The sequence below is a fragment of the Solanum lycopersicum genome, chromosome 12 (genome assembly GCF_036512215.1).
Source record: "Solanum lycopersicum chromosome 12, SLM_r2.1".
Lineage (NCBI taxonomy): Eukaryota > Viridiplantae > Streptophyta > Magnoliopsida > Solanales > Solanaceae > Solanum > Solanum lycopersicum.
In genome coordinates this window covers 49,330,033-49,347,869 of record NC_090811.1, presented here as the reverse complement: position 1 = coordinate 49,347,869, position 17,837 = coordinate 49,330,033, and the positions used below count along the sequence as shown (strand labels likewise).

Genomic DNA, 17,837 nt, shown 5'->3' with positions numbered 1-17,837 from the left:
AGGTGCACAAAATTAAAAAAGAAAATGAATTTTGGGGTAATAAGACCGAGCTTTAGTTTAGTTAAGGTTTGTCTCACAAATTTCGATCATAGTCTAAGGGAATACTTGTGCATTTTCCAAGCTTTATATTATATATAGAATGTTTTGACTAACTCAGTATTTTAAAACTGATGGCATTACTTTTTTTTTGTATTATTAGTATTTTATTTTATATAATTTTAAACTAGCTTGCGTTGATTATATACTTTATTTGATATTAAAATATGCATAGTCACTACATGAAAATCAATAGTGTTTATATTGTAAGGCATTCAATGTCTGTATTAGCATGGTTAAAGATACAATTGTTCCTAGAAACCATTTATACTTTCTTTCCACCGTATTTTATAGAGAATATTTTTGTTAAAAAATATTTTTTTTAAAAAAAATCATTCAATGCAAGTTATTTTCAATACAACAAATCAAACAATACATAAATTATAATATCTGGATAACTAATACTAACATTATTACTAATACACATTATTCAACATTATTCTCTCCGTATATCTTTGTTACTAATTTACTAGTAATACAACACTTGAATGTTACAAATTTCATACAAGCTTTACTCACTAGTAGAAAAATACAAGAAACTTATCAATAATAATTGAACTTAAGTGTCTCTGCTCCCTCAAAGATTTTTCAGTTATCTGCATAAATAGATCATATGATATGCTAGTCAATCAATTTAAACTATTCAAAAATACAAGCTAATCAAAGTGGGATTCATCTTAATCATAAATGTGATGATAAATTGATAAAGTTTTTTCCCAATAACATGTAATTTCCGAGTTTTATCTCTACCCAATTTGTTTAGTTCAAACTTTTTTGCGCTTTCTAGATTCTATGTAGTTAATTACATTATTACAGATGATAATCATGTTTCGATAAAGTGTAGAAATGTATAATGTGTGGGTATTATAATGTACTTGATTAAAAAAGAGGAATCTCTCTGGCATATATATATAATTAATTGCAAACACAATAAGATGATATGATTTTACTTATCTATGTCCACTGCTTTTTTTGGCTCCTTCAGGGACAAAAATAGCTTACAACATAGAGATTAGTTTATGTGTCCATTGAAATACAATCATCGGATATTATGCACAATTGTGGAACTCCAGTTAGTTCAAGTTCAAGGCCACAGGCCCACAAACACGGTAATAAAACAATGCAAGTTCGAAAACAATCAGAAAAGGGACAAAAACACATATTGACTTGGGCAATCCTCCCCTCATGAGCTAGCTTTGGGAGTTGAGTTAGGCCAGATGCCATATCAGGTCCATCCCCATTTGGACTCCTGGTCCACGGTCCAATTGGCCCTCTATGTTTGGTACGAAGGAAAATATTTTCCAAACAAATGTTTACTTGGGAAACAAGTTGATTTCTAACTTAATATATCACTCCGTTTTTCTACAATATATGCATTGATTCTCGGTACTCAGGCTGCAATAGGTATCCTGTCGGAGTCTAAATTGATCACTATGGATCAAGGAAGTAGGTACATAAGTCTCCTTTTAAGTAGTTTAACTTACCAGAAAACTTTTGGCTTTATCAGGAATTCTCAAAAAGAAGGAAAATATGGGAGAGGAGCCATACCTCAATCAGTACTATTTGTCTCGCCGTCGGCTCCAGTATTAGCATATTTTTTATCTTTGATCAGCTGCAGTTTCTCAATCTCATTGTCTTTCTGAGATATCGTTTCCTTGAGAGATCCAACCTGGAAGATTAAAAATTACAAGAAACTCCAAGTCACACCCTACAAAGTAAAGTCAGGCTGCATATCATATTTCTCAGTTTTCTTGCAAACAACAAACAAAAAGATAGGCAGAACGTCATAGGAAAAACACTTCATCTTATCTTATATTGCTAGTGTTTCTTTTCAATAGAAAAAATAGCAAAAATATGAACATGAAGATGATGATTCGTAAGCTCATGTCCTCCTAAAAATAAAAATGATTGCGCATCTAAAAGCTTCTTCTAATCATATATACAACTGATTGGCAACTGCAATTAAATTTATGCACAGTAAGAGACCTAAAAGATTCTTCAAACTTGTTAGTGTATTGTCCACTGTGGAGCTAGACCCGCACAGATTTTTCCTTGGGTCATAAGCCAAATGGCATCTCAACAATTCATTTTGAACTCATTCTTATGAAGTTCTCAACTTTCTTCACCCATTACGCCTGGGTGTAATGTACAATTCTTCTTCAGAAGTTTGTCCTTCAACATGGGCATCACATGCGCCCAATTGTGACTTAGCATCCTTACTGATGTTTGCCACACCACTGTAAGGAGGGGCAGTCCTGCTCTAATACCATCTGTAACGGCCCAGCTCCATCTGTTAAAGTAACGTATGAGTTTGATCCTAGGCCACATGGAATTAAATCGGGACTCTCTCTCAGTTGGATGGTGGAGAACACCTCAACAAGGATGTTGAGTCCTAGAAAGAGTGTATGTCCCGCCTATGAAGACGGGTAAACTTTTGAATAAGAGGAGAACATTACACCTTAGGTGGAATGAGAGTAGAAAGTGTTGCATCCATCCCATTTTTTAGTCAACTTTAGCTATTCAATTGGTACAAGCAATTGTTAAAAAGGAATAGTAATTGGAGTTGAAAATAAAAGATTTGGTGGTTGACAAATTGGTAAGATTTGCAACCATTCTTGACTTTGATATATTTACATATGTCATTAGTGACATAGGCATGATTTTATCCTTCTATAAATAGGCATTCTTGCTCATTTGTAGAATACACCAAGTTAGAGAGAAACCCATTTTGAGAGAAAAGTGAGGTATTCCATAGACCATATAAGAAAATAGTCTGTGAAGAAAAATAGAGTGTGAGCGATATTTTAGGAAGACGGAAACCAAAAAAGTGTTGTTCCTTTTGAGTGTGTAGTAGTCACTTTGAGTATTGTATTCGTGACTACACAGTATAAAATTCCTTACTATAATAATATCAATTGCTCCTCTTGGCCAGTGGTTTTTTCCCTTATTCAGAAGGATTTCCACATAAAATTCTTGGTGTCGTTATTTTTCCATTTTATTTCCATTACTTTTACTATATATTTTTTTGTGCTCGTCCGTGTTTTTCCAACAAACTGGTATCAGAGCCAATGTTTTATCTTAGTATGCTCTGTGGTTGCAGCACAGTCTGAACTTTCACATCAGAAAAGATTTACTTTAATTTGCGATAACTATATTTTTTGGGAAAAACAATGGAAGCCAACACAAGTAGAATGGTTACTTTGAATGATATTAATTATGCCATTTGGAAGGGAAAAATGGAAGATCTTCTTTATGTTAAGAATTTTATAAACCAGTATTTACCACTGTAAAGCGTGATAATAAAATAGATGAAGAGTGGAATTTGTTGCATAGACAGGTTTGTGGATTCATTAGGCAATGGGTCGACAATAATGTGTTGAACCATATTTCTGGGGAAACACATGCTCGAAACCTATGGGAGCATCTTGAAAGTTTGTATGCTCGAAAGACTGGAAACAACAAAATGTTCTTAATAAAGCAGATGTTGAGTTTGAAGTATCATGATGGTTCTTCAATGACAGACCATCTGAATAATTTTCAGAGGATTATGAACCAATTATCTGCTATGGGCATCAAATTTGATGAAGAAATTCAAGGCTTGCTTCTACTTGTTCCCTACTAGATTCTTGGGAAAGATTTAGAACGTCATTGTCAAATTCTGCTCCAGATGGTGTGACCTCTATGGATTACGCCATGAGTAGTGTCTTGAACGAAGAGATGAGAAGAAAAACTCAAGGTTCCTCTTCGTCAAATGTCCTGATAACTGTCCCCAAGGAGAGAAATAAAACTCGTGGTTCTCAGCATAGAGAACAAAATAGAAGCAAATCTAAAGGCAGACTTAGGATATTTAGTGCTATCATTGTGGCATGAAAGGGCACACAAAGAAGTTCTGTAGGAAGTTGAAAAGGGAGAACAAAAACAAAGAGAAAACTAAAGAAGATGGGAATGAAAATTGCCTAGCCACCGTCACTGATATACCGTGGTTTCACGGTATAATTAATACTTTTTCCTTAAGTTTAGTGTGTCCGAAAGCCTTGTTTGTGCTAAGTTTAATAAAATTTCTCTTTGTTTTGCAGGAAATCTGTCCAAAGCTGAACGCGGAGATTTTGAGCGAAAATTGCAGAAGAGACCACCTACGGAGCTTATGACGGTCCATAGGTGGCAGCATAGAGAAGCTGCTGAAGGAAGATGGGGAAGTCTGACAAGTGTGGGGTTACGAAGATTATGACGGTCCGTCATGGCTATGACGGTCTGTCCTGCAGGTTCGTCGTGAAGATCAGAGAAGTGATCCTAGTACCCAGATTCCAAGAGTTGAAGTATTTTGAAACGAGACCCTCGACGGACCGTTGTGCTTATGACGGTCCGTCACACTTGCCGTCGAGGGGAATGAAGAAAGCAGCAGAAGAATTGTACCAAGTATGGGACGACGGAGTCCACGACGGTCCGTCGCGTGGTTCTTGGAAGATTTCCAGCAATTAGAATCCTTGTTTAATTAGGTTTTTATTTTTTTATAAATAGTTCAAAAAACATCATTTTTAAGGTCAGACTCTATGATATTAAACATTATATTGTGAGACTTTGTGTTTTGAGTGCTTGATTGTTAGAGATTCTTCCAAGTGATTTTTGGTGATTAATCAAGCAAATTTTTGGACTTTATTCTTTCTCATTGAAGTAAGTACATGAATTCTTGTTTACCATATTTGAATATTGTGTTTATGGCTATGAGGAACTAAACTCCATAACTAGGGTTGTGGGAACCATAGGCAAATAATGAGATAAACCCTAGCTAAAATAACAATTCTAGAATCGTGTCTTGCATGTATTAATAATTCTTTCGCTTAGAAGTCTTTTTAACGGATGATCAACGTTAGAACTCGCCTTAATGCTACTTGCCGGACCAAGGAGGTAGATAATAGGAAAAGAATTATTAACATAGATTTAGTGTATACTATCTAATAGGCTAGTATTGATTGGTACGAGGTAATAACTTAGTCAAATATCGAATACGATGCTTAATATGAGGTAAGGATAAGGGTTAGGAAAGCAACACATGTAGCCGGACCAAGGTGCGGAGTGAGATTTTCTAGATGCCGGACCAAGGATTTAGAAATACATAACTTATCACTTTACATGCAAGATACTAGGAAAGAATTGTTATAGTTAGAATTATCAAGTTATGAACCTGTGGGGAACACGTAAACCCTAGTTACTTTTATTACTTGATTAAAACTCAAAAAGCTGTTAAGTGTCTCTTTCAAATTCGTTAGTTATTTTTGCTCATTAGGAAATACAAACCCCCCTTTTTATGCTTTTACTTTCTAAGGAAGTCATCAACCGAACAATTGTAATAACAAGTTTAAGTTAAGTCTAGACTATTTTCCTCGTGGGAACGATCCCAACCTCACTAGTTGGGTTATTTATTTGACACGACCGCTTTACTTCTCATTTGAGAAGTAAGTTTGAGCGTATCAAATTTTGGCGCCGTTGCCGGGGAATTTAGCTTTTAGATTAACTTAAACTTCTTACTATAGTTTAGTTGATATTTTCTTGATTTAACTTTGTTTTATTGTTTTTGATTTCTTTTCAGAATTATCCTCCTTGTATGCCAAATACACGGAGAGGAAGAGAACCGTTGTTCCCCTACGATCACGAGCTAGAACGTACACTGCGAAACATGAATCGTAATTTGGGAATCAATGATGAGGATCCAAACAAGAACATCCCAGCTCCGGCTGATGTTCATGGTTAGATGTTACTCGATGCTCAGGGTGAACATCAACAGAGGGGACAGAATCCCGCTCCACGGCCCCAAGCATACTACAGAGGCTATGATAACATAGCAGATTCGGATGGGCCACTGGTTTTGCCTCCTCTACCCACAGGCCACACTTTTGTGGTAACTAGTAGTCTGATGCAAATGCTCACTGCCAAAGGTTTGTTTTCAGGGCTACCTTCTGGGGATCCACATGCCCATATAGCTAAGGTAAGGGCAGTGTGTAAAAGTTGTGTGGGGAGGCCTGATTTGGATCTAGATGTAATAGGTCTCAGAGTGTTTCCTCTCTCACTGATGGGAGAGGCTGCTATGTGGTTTACTGAGCTCGCATACAACTCCATTTTCACTTGGAACCAACTGCGGGATGTCTTCTTAGCACGCTACTATCCAGTCTCTAAGAAATTAAACCACAAAGACAGGGTGAATAACTTTGTGGCACTACCAGGAGAGTCAGTTAGTAGTTCTTGGGATAGATTCACCTCATTCTTGAGAAGTGTCCCAAATCACCGTATTGATGATGAGTCACTAAAGGAATACTTCTATAGGGACAGGATGATAACAATAAAGTGGTGTTGGACCCTATAGCAGGTGGATCTTATGAAGAATGCCCTTATGCTGAGATCGCTGAGAAATTAGAGAAAATCTCCCGTAACAACAAAGCTTGGAGTACTAGGAAGTCTGATACAGGGAGAAACACCTTCGCAGTGCAGTCCACTCACAACCCAGCCACAGATGATATTCGTGAAGAAATGGCTCAGATGAGAACTGAGCTCGGGTTGGTACTAAAACATGTCACTGGGGGTGCAGAAAAGATTAATGCAGTCAACTACTTGGCTAAACCACCACCCCCTAACGGTGAATGTTACTATGAGGAGGATTCCTATGCAGTCAATGAACAAATGGGGGGTTTCCGACCAAGCGCCCAAGGCTCAAATCAGGATAATTGGCGCCAAGGTCAAGGGAACCAAGGTCGGAACTATGGTAACTACAACCGTGAGGGTCATTATGTCCGAGATGGTAACTACAACCGCGACAACAATTTCAACAAGAGTAACTATGGTAATAGAAACGACAGGAGTGGACCCTATGTTCCTCCTCAAAATCGTGAAGTTTCTCCTAGGGATGGTGGAGATAGTATGGCGCGAGTTGAGGATATGTTGCACAAAATGATGAGGAGGTTCGATGCTAGTGATGAGCACATTAAAGAATTAGGGGGTGATTTAGCTAGTATTGGGCAAAAAGTTGATACACACGCAATTTCGATTAAACAAATTGAATTGCAAGTGGCCCAATTATCTGCGACAGTGAACACACGGCAACCGGACACTCTTCCTAGCAACACTGTCCAAAATCCAAAGAATGATGCGCACTGTATGGCAATGACTACTCGGGGTGGTAGGCAAACCATTGACCCACCTATGCCATTTACCGAGAAAAATGTGAGAAAGGATAATGATAAGGTGGTAAAGGGTAGTGGTGAAGCAGAGGAAAGTAATGGAAAAGATGCAGAAGTACCCATCAAGGTAATTCCCATGCCTAGACCACCACCACCCTTCCCTCAGAGATTAGTAAAAAAGACTGAGGATGGTAAATACCGGCGCTTCATAACAATGTTGAAGCAGCTCTCTATCAATGTCCCTTTGGTAGAAGCTCTAGAACAAATGCCTGGTTATGCCAAATTTATGAAAGATCTGGTCACCAAGAAAAGATCGGTCATGTTTGAGGATGATGATAGATTGCAGCATTGTAGTGCTATCGCTACAAGATCCCTAGTACAAAAGAAAGAAGATCCGGGTGCGTTCACTATTCCTTGCACAGTTGGGTCATTACATTTTGCGAAAGCATTATGTGATCTGGGGGCAAGCATAAATCTAATGCCCCTCTCAATTTACAAGAAGTTGGGTTTGGGGGATCCAAAACCCACTGCGATGCGGCTACTGATGGCCGATCGGACTGTGAAAAAGCCCATAGGGATACTCCATGATATGCTAGTAAAAGTGGAGTCATTCATCTTTCCAGCAGATTTTGTTATTCTTGATTGCGAAGTCGATTTCGAGGTGCCCATTATTCTTGGGAGGCCATTTCTTGCTACAGGTAGAGCCTTAGTTGACATGGAGAAGGGACAGATGACATTTCGGTTGAATAATGAAGAAGCAACCTTCAACATTTGTAGGACCATGAGGCAGAGTGGTGAGCTCCAATCTGTATCTGTCATATCCCACAAAGAAAAGATGAAGAAGGGGACTGAACAAAAATTTGCAAAACAAGAGTTTATGGTTGGGGATTTGGTACTTGTAGACAGTTCTGGGGTGCCTTGTCTTCCAGGTAGGCTCAAGTCCAAATGGACTGGCCCTTACTTGATTACCCAAGTATTCCCTCATGGGGCAGTTGAGTTAAAAGCCAAGGAGGGAGTGCAGTTTAAGAAGAATAGAGATAGAATAAAACTCTATTTTTGGCATAAAGCATCGGGGAATAAAGTGATAGAGGCATGCCATCTTGATGAAGTCTGAGTAATCAAGTGGCCCCAGTCGTGCCGCGACGTTAAATCTGGCGCTTGTTGGGAGGCAACCCAATACTTATCGTCTTTTTAATAATGGTAGCATTTTTCTATAAATGGGTTTTAAATTTGCAGGCACATCACCAGGAAATTCTGCAGAAAACTACTCCACAGTAGCCACTGACGGATACAACGACGGACCGTCGCTACTGAAACGGACCGTTGTATGCACCATCACACCAGGTACGTATTTCTGTCATTTTTGAAATTAGGGCACATACGACGGAAACCACAATGGGGCGTCGCATGTGCGACGGACCGTCATCGGGGAACCGTCACGCGATTAATGAAATTAACCCGACCCAACCCGGCTGGACCCCTTTTCAAAATTTGACCATTTATACTCCCCACCCCTCCATATTCCACCCCATTACTTCCAACTTCCTCTCTTCCCCCCTCTCTTTTCCACTTCCACACTTCCCCCACTGATCATTACTCCCACAATCTCCCCAAACCTTATTACTATGATTTACTTGTCGGTGCTGCTGCTTTTGGTATCTACCTTGCCACCTGAATCATTCCCCACTTGTGTTTTCTCCATTTCCAAGGTATGTGTCTCTAAATTTATACTCATTTCTCTTGTATTTTTATTTATTAGTTAGTATTAGATTCGTTCTTAGTCGTATCTTATTTCCTTTATATGATTATGTCTAGACCTAGGCTCTAAATGTTTGAATTTGCCATGTTAATAACCCTAGACATAGGTGATTTCACATTAATAGTTTCCTATGTAGTTGGGATAGACACATATAGGTCCACAACACTACAAGACCATGTGGGTTCATTGGGGTTGCTTAGGGTACCTACAGTTCTGTCTCTGATATTTAGAACGAGACCCTGATGAAGGTCCGTCGTATATACAACGGACCGTCGTAGGGTCCGTCGCATAAGCCCTAGCACCCTCCCCAACGATGCTTGTGACGGACCGTTGTCTTCACGACGGTCCGTCCTGCACGACCGTCATGACGGTCAGACACCCCTCTAAAAAAGGGTCTCCAAAAATTTTCCAAGTGTCCAACGACGGACACTTACGACGGACCGTCACACCCACGACGGTCCGTCCTGCACGACTGTCATGATGGTCAGAGACCCCTCTTCTAAGGGTCTCCCATCATTTTCTAAGTGTCCTACGACGGATTCTTATGACGGACCATCATACCTACGACGTTCCGTCCTGCACGACCGTCATGATGGTCAGAGACCCCTCTGATAAGGGTCTCCAAAAAATTTCCAAGTGTCCAACGACGGACACTTACGACGGACCGTCACACCCACGACGGTCTGTCCTGCACGACCGTCATGATAGTCAGAGAACCCTCTTCTGAGGGTCTCCCATCATTTTCTAAGTATCCTACAACGGACCCTTACGACGGACCGTCATACCCACGACGGTCCGTCCTGCTTGACCATCATGATGGTCAGAGACCCCTCCTTCAGGGTTCCTTAAATATACATATACCAAGTATAACACGACGGACCTCATGACGGTCCGTCATAGTCACGACGAGCCGTCATAGGTCCCGTCGTGTGATACAGTTTCAATATTACTAACACACTTTTTTCAAAGTTTAATGTCATGTGATCTTGCCTGTTTTGATTGCCACTACTCATACTAATATTGCCCCTTTACAGGTACTATCAACTATGGCACCCAAGCAAGACCACACTTATGCACGCAGGCGATCTAAGTCTGTCGCCCCGTCTGCCCGCATGGTCATCGGCTCTAATGATGAGTGGCACCCTGAATACATGCCCCCAGGCACCTCCGCCCCTTCCCGTACTACACGTGCCCCTAGAGCCACACCTAAGATGGTGGCGTCCGGCGTAGTCACTGCCTCCAGTCTGACGAGGAGCGCACACTGACCGGCACACCCTCTGGGTCATAAACGAGGAAGGAGCGTCTGGCTCCTTCGGAGTATCCTGGTCCGAGGAAGCTTCAGGATCTGCTGAGGTTCCTGCACCCGCCACTGCTGCAGCGTCGGCCTCGTCTGATGAGGCTGACAGTTCAGACTCTACATCCGGCGCACCAGCCCAGGTCTCCACCCCAGCCTCTGACCAGCCAAACCGGTGGTGCGTTGAAGGCCAGGTTCAGGTTTACTCCGACGCGAAGTTCTTGATCGATAAAGGAGTAATGACTCGAACACTCACCCTGGAGCGACGGGTACTTACAGGGAGTTTCCCCTCGATGCCGGAGATCCACAACATATTCACCAGGCATCGCCTAGAGTGGACATCCCGTCCGTTGGGATGATACAGCGAGGAGATGGTCCGAGAGTTCTATGCGTCCTACGTAGCGACTCTCCGATCACAGATTGACAGGCGGGCTGCTCCCGCGAAACAGGCCCCATTGGAGCAGGTTCTAGTCCGGGGCGTGCAGGTTGACATTTCCCTGCCCGCCATCTGCCGGTTCCTATACGGCGAGAGTGTAGATGCTACTCGGACCCCCATCACTGCCGAGTTTGACTACCGCTGGCAGGTAGTGAAGGATGGACAGTTCCTGCGAGAGCCAGCACTGAGGGAGACCACCAAGCGGTGGATGGCCCTACACTTATCAGTCGACGGAGAGGGTGCCGATTGGGTCACCGAGTCGAAGGGGGCCATCAAGAAGGCCAACCTCACGTTCATCGCCAAGTTCTTGTGGCTGCTCGTGCGTCACTGCCTTTCCCCCGCAGCTGCTGATAACATAGTCACCTGGGATCGAGCAGTGCTGATGGCGGCGATGATAGCCGGCTTCGAGGTGGACTATGCATGGCTTCTCGAGGCAGTCATGCACGAGAGGGCATTCAAGATCACCACCACCTACCCCTTTCCGTGCATGATCTTTGCCCTTTGCAGGTCTACAGGTGTGCCCATATGGCACATAGATCAGTTGAGGACCCCGCCGGGTACCGTTGACGTCGGCCTCATCTGAGATGAGGCCAATGAGTTTGCCCCACGTCGAGGGCCTCGTCCAGAGCTGCCACCACTATCTGATGATCTTTCGGATACGGTGGCCCAGGCTCGCACAGCTACACAGGCATCCACGGACACTACCCCGGTCGAGTCTATCCCGGGTAGTAGCACAGCCCCTCTACCGACACCGGCCCCGCTTGCTCGAGTCCAAAAACTGGAGGCACAAATGGCCACTCTTCTGCATCATATCCAGCCGTGGATGCAGAAGTCTATTGATGAGTCTGAGGCGCGTATGGAGAGGCAGATGCAGCGGAAGATTGCTGAGGTTAACCAGCGCCTCGATGCCTTTGAAGTGAGAGTATTAGCTCGACCAGCCCCTCCGGTAGATGTGTCAACTCTCCAGGTTGTAGTCGGCAGTCTTTGTGCAGACATCGACACGATCCTAGGGGCAAGAGTGTCGGAGTCTGTCGAGCCGGCTGAGGATACTGTATTAGCGGCCCTGTTTCCTACTCCAGACATTCCCCCATCTTCCCCTCGAGAGAGTGCCAAGAGGCGTAGGGGTCGATCGGAGGATGAGGCGCGAGCAAGGAAGAAAGAGCGCCGAGAGATGGAGGCCGCGAGGAGAGCCTCACTTGCTGAGGTGGAGGCACACCAGATCAGAGCATCGCAGATAGCGTCTGGGGCGTCTAGCTCCCGCACTGTAGAGACAGCAGGAGGCACTACTGAGGGTGCGGTTGTTGCTGAGGACATCACTGAGGGTGTCTAGATTGCAGAGGATGTGGGTTCTGGGAAAACAGACCCACCAGCTTGTTGATCGACGGCGCTATGCGCCACAGGTTTGCTTCACCTACCCCTCTAATCTTTAGATATTTTTTTATGCATTGGGGACAATTGCATGTTTTTTTGTTGGGGGTGGGGTAAATGGAAAGTGAGTGTTAGGGTGAAGTCTGAGTAGCCCAACTCACTATCCTCTTTTGGGGTTTTCTTGCCTGTGTTCTTTTTCCCCAAAAGACTGATTACTTTTTCTGTTGAACCGGCACGTTATATCTTTTGTACATAGTTTAACCTTGAAGCATGATGGCTAAAATGATATCCCGATAAAACTGGAAAATGTTGCATGACTAGGCGTAGTAACTGATAATTGTGTGGCTCTAAACATGAAATAGAGTTACGCCATTGCATTACCCTAAATCTTCAAGTCAAACTAGGTGTCTGATAATCTGGTATAGTGATGAAATGTCAAGTGAGTGTGAGGAAAGTTAAATAGTCCACTATTGGTATTGAGCTAGAACTTGCCTGGTTATTCCTGCTAAAAGTAAGTTGTAACAGACAATTAGGAAAGGATCATAGGCCCTTATTCAATATAGCCATTTCTAGCCTAAATAAAAGAAACCAAATGAAAGTTATCCTTCTTTGATCCAAATAATTTGAGCTTAAAATTTGACCTTTCTTTCTCATCCCAACTGATCTTTTCTGGGAACAATATGTTGGCCCTGGTCCCTCCTTGGACATGTGCACCTCAGCCTATGCCAAAAGCATAAGTTGAGGGTGGCTAATGTATAAACAACCTTCGTTATGGCCCTGACCCGACTTTGGGTATTGTGTACCTTGACTCATGGAAAAGCCATGAGTTGGGGTGACTGTTTTGAGGAATGCTCTGGAAAGTGGGATTGAAAGAACAAAGAGAGAGAAAGAACAAAAGTAAAGTGACTCAAGAACTTTTTGAAAGAAAAGGAAAGAAAAAGAGAAATATTCAAGAATTACAAACAAGAAAAGAAAAGAGTTACTTACACAAATGAAGAAAGAAGGGAAACAACAAGGTGAAAGAATAGGAGAAACTGGGCGAGATAAAGTGATAGAAAGTGGAAGGTTTAGCCGATATGTCAAGGAGGGCAAAAAAAGTCACTAAAGTATACCTAAATATACCCTACCTGACTCTGAGCCTACGTTACAAGCTAAAAAAGTCCTATCGTGATCCTAAGGGTTGTATAGCGAACTTAAGGCAGTGAAAATAAGGGCAAGCTTATGGCAATAGTTATGAATGAGTGTGACTTTGTTCTGAGAGCGAGTGTTGAAATGTAATCCTTATACTCAAACTGAAATCATTGTGTGAAAAATGAGGATTTTGTTCTAATGTGAGGACACTAGTTGCTATACCAGAATTGTTAGCCTCTCGGTGAAAAATTGAAGAGGATAGGTGTTAGTGAGTGGTGAGTCTGTGTCATGTTCGAATCCCACAAAATTCAAGCCTAATAGTGATAGCATACATAGATTTGATGAGAGTAATCGGGATTGATAGCCAAATGATTGCAAGGGATAAAAACATGAATACTATTGTACAAAGATTGTGTAGTGAGTCATAGTGCGTTGCTTGAGGACAAACAACGAATTTAAGTTGAGGGTGTTGATATACCGTGGTTTCACGGTATAATTAATACTTTTTCCTTAAGTTTAGTGTGTCCGAAAGCCTTGTTTGTGCTAAGTTTAATATAATTTTCTCTTTGTTTTGCAGGAAATCTGTCCAAAGCTGAACGCAGAGATTTTGAGCGAAAATTGCAGAAGAGACCACCTACGGAGCTTATGACGGTCCGTCGTGCTTGTGACGGTCCGTAGGTGGCAGCGTAGAGAAGCTGCTGAAGGAAGATGGGGAAGTCTGACAAGTGTGAGGTTACGAAGATTATGACGGTCCGTCATGGCTATGACGGTCCGTCCTGCAGGTTCATCGTGAAGATTAGAGAAGTGATCCCAGTACCCAGATTCCAAGAGTTGAAGTATTTTGAAACGAGACCCTCGATGGACCGTTGTGCTTATGACGGTCCGTCACACTTGCCGTCGAGGGGAATGAAAAAAGCAGCAGAAGAATTGCACCAAGTATGGGACGATGGAGTCCACGATGGTCCGTCATGACCACGACGGTCCGTCGCGTGGTCCGTCGACCCAGCCGCGTTTTGGCAGATTTCCAGTAATTAGAATCCTTGTTTAATTAGGTTTTTATTTTTTTATAAATAGTTCGAAAAACCTCATTTTTGAGGTCAGACTCTGTGATATTAAACATTATATTGTGAGACTTTGTGTTTTGAGTGCTTGATTGTTAGAGATTCTTCCAAGTGATTTTTGGTGATTAATCAAGCAAATTTTTGAACTTTATTCTTTCTCATCGAAGTAAGTACATGAATTCTTGTTTACCATATTTGAATATTGTGTTTATAGCTATGAGGAACTAAACTCCATAACTAGGGTTGTGGGAACCATAGGCAAATAATGAGATAAACCCTAGCTAAAATAACAATTCTAGAATCGTGTCTTGCATGTATTAATAATTCTTTCGCTTAGAAGTCTTTTTAACGGATGATCAACGTTAGAACTCGCCTTAATGCTACTTGCCGGACCAAGGAGGTAGATAATAGGAAAAGAATTATTAACATAGATTTAGTGTATACTATCTAATAGGCTAGTATTGATTGGTACGAGGTAATAACTTAGTCTAATATCGAATACGATGCTTAATATGAGGTAAGGATAAGGGTTAGGAAAGCAACACACGTAGCCGGACTAAGGTGCGGAGTGAGATTTTCTAGATGTCGGACCAAGGATTTAGAAATACATAACTTATCACTTTACATGCAAGATACTAGGAAAGAATTGTTATAGTTAGAATTATCAAGTTATGAACCTGTGGGGAACACGTAAACCCTAGTTACTTTGATTACTTGATTAAAACTCAACATTAAAAGCTGTTAAGTGTCTCTTTCAAATTTGTTAGTTATTTTTGCTCATTAGGAAATACAAACCCCCCTTTTTATGCTTTTACTTTCTAAGGAAGTCATCAACCGAACAATAGTAATAACAAGTTGAAGTTAAGTCTAGACTATTTCCTCGTGGGAACGATCCCAACCTCACTAGTTGGGTTATTTACTTGACACGACCGCTTTACTTCTCATTTGAGAAGTAAGTTTGAGGGTATCAGTCACCACCGAAGATCCTTTTACCATTCTTGATGCAAACATGAAATATTGCTTGTGATGAGTCAAGCTGGGTTGTGGACATTGGTGCAGCATCTCATGATATGACATCAAGGAAGGATTTTTTCTCTTCCTACACTCCTGGTGACTTTGAAACCTTGAGTATGGGTAAGGAGACTGTTTCTACGGTGCTTGGTATTGGTACAATTTGTTTGGAAACTAGTGTTGGAACTAAACTAGTTTTGAACAATGTGAAACATGCTCCTGATGTTCGTCTGCACCTAGTTTCTGTTGGTGTTTTAGATGATGAAGGATATGTTAGTACCAACGGTGATGGAAAATGGAAGTTCATTAACGGTTCCTTGGTTGTGGCTCGTGGTAACAAACGTAGTGGTCTATACTAGACTACAACCTCTACTTGTGTTGATATGGTGAATGCGGTTGAGAGCGATAGTTCTTCAACATTATGGCACAAGAGGCTTAGCCACATTAGCGAGAAAGGACTTAATTTTCTAGACAAGAAGAAATTATTGTCAAATTTCCAAAGTGCTAAATTAGAAAAATGTGAGCACTGCTTGGCTGGTAAACAAAATAGAGTTTCCTTTAAAACCTACCCTCCTTTGAGAAAGACAGAGTTGCTTGAGTTAGTGCACTCTGATTTATGTGGTCCAATGAATACAAATACATTAGGTGGTGCACTTTACTTTGTCACTTTCATTTATGATTGCTCGAGAAAACTTTGGGTCTATGTCTTGAAGACTAAAGACCAAGTGTTAGGTGTCATTAAGCAGTTTCATGCTTCAGTTGAAAGAGAAACTGAGAAGAAAGTGAAATCTATTCGTACTGATAATTGTGGTGAATATTGTGGATCATTTGACGAATACTGCAAGCATCAAGGTATTAGACACCAGAAGACTCCTCCCAAGACTCCTCAGCTTAATGGTTCGGCTGAGAGGATGAACATGACCTTGATGGAAAGAGTTAGATTTTTGCTTTCTGAAGCAAAGTTGCCAAACTCATTTTTTGGGTGAGGCTTTATTGACCGCTGCACATGTTATTAATCTATCTCTTGCTGTTCCTTTGCAAAGTGATGTACCTCATAGTGTTTGGTATGGAAAGGATGTTTCCTATGACCATTTGAGAGTATTTGGTTGCAAAGCTTTTGTACATGTGTCAAAAGATGAGAGGTCAAAGTTAGATGCCAAGACAAGACAATGCACTTTCATTGGATATGGCCTAGATGAATTTGGCTACATGATATATGATCCAATTGAAAAGAAACTTGTGAGAAACCGTGATATTATTTTCATGGAGGAGAAAAAAAATTAAGATATTGACAAAGCGGAGAAGGTAGAATCTTCAAGTTTTGATAGTATAGTTCATCATGATGAAGTTCCTCACACAAGTGTGCGTGATGTTGTTGGGTTTGATAATCATGGTGACACCCAGAATCATGTATCGAATCAACATGTTGATGTTGATAATAACAATGATATTGTTATTGATGATCCTGTTGCTCATGAAGTTGTGGACAAATAAAATATTCTGCTTTGGAGGTCCACAAGACAGCGGTTTCCTTCCTCTCGTTATTCACCCAATGAGTATGTGTTACTCACTGGCGGGGGACAACCTGAATGTTATGAGGAGGCCATGGAAGATGAGCACAAGAATCAATGAATTGAAGCCATGCAAGACGAGATGAAGTCTTTCCATGAGAACCACACTTATGAGTTGGTAAAATTTCCCAAGGGAATGAGAGCTTTGAAGAACAAGTGGGTGTTCAAAGTTAAAGTTGAAGAACACAACTTGAAGTCCAGGTACAAAGCTAGATTGATTGTTAAGGGATTTAGTCAAAGGAAAGGTATTGACTTTGACAAAATATTTTCTCCTGTTGTGAAAATCTCCTCGATTCGCACAGTTCTAGGTTTGACTGCTAGTCTTAATTTAGAGATTGAGCAGATGGATGTGAAGAAGGTTTTCCTTCACGGTGACCTAGAAGAAGAGATTCATATGGAACAACTTGAGGGCTTCAAATTAGATGGTAAAGAAAATTTTATATGTAAACTCAAAAAGAGTCTCTATGGCCTAAAAAAAGCTCGCAGACAGTGGTACAAAAAGTTTGAATCTATTATGGGGGAGCAAGGCTATAAGAAGACTTCTTCAGATCATTGCGTATTTGTACAAAAATTTTCTGACAATGATTTTATTATCCTTTTGTTGTATGTGGATGATATGTTGATTGTAGGCAAGAATACTTCCAAGTTTGATGAGCTGACGAAAGAGTTGTGTAAGTCTTTATCAATGAAAGACTTGGGTCATGCCAAGCAAATTTTGGGCATGAGAATTACTCGTCTTAGAGATAAAAGGAAAATTTATTTGTCCCAGAAGAAGTACATTGAACGCGTACTGGAGCACTTCAATATGAAGAATGCTAAGCCTATTAGTATACCTCTTGCCGGTCATATGAAGTTGAGCAAGAAGATGTGTCCTACAGCTAGGAAGGAAAAAGAGAACATGGGCAAAGTTTCAAATTCCTCCGTTGTTGGAAGTCTAATGT

General features: G+C 41.3%; 1 protein-coding gene across 2 annotated transcripts in view; it reads right to left on the bottom strand.

The window, feature by feature from the left end:
- Positions 1-475: 475 nt before the first annotated feature.
- Positions 476-17,837, bottom strand: part of LOC101262090 (kinesin-like protein KIN-14P) — a 28,520-nt gene continuing 11,158 nt past the window's right edge. For both annotated transcript variants that reach the window (XM_069292511.1, XM_069292512.1), the window contains exons 20-21: positions 1,645-1,765; positions 476-692 (exon numbers count right to left, since the gene is read on the bottom strand). In XM_069292511.1, the coding sequence (XP_069148612.1) occupies positions 1,646-1,765 (120 nt within the window). In that variant the 3' untranslated portion in view covers positions 476-692; position 1,645. The remainder of the gene's footprint in view (positions 693-1,644; positions 1,766-17,837) is intronic.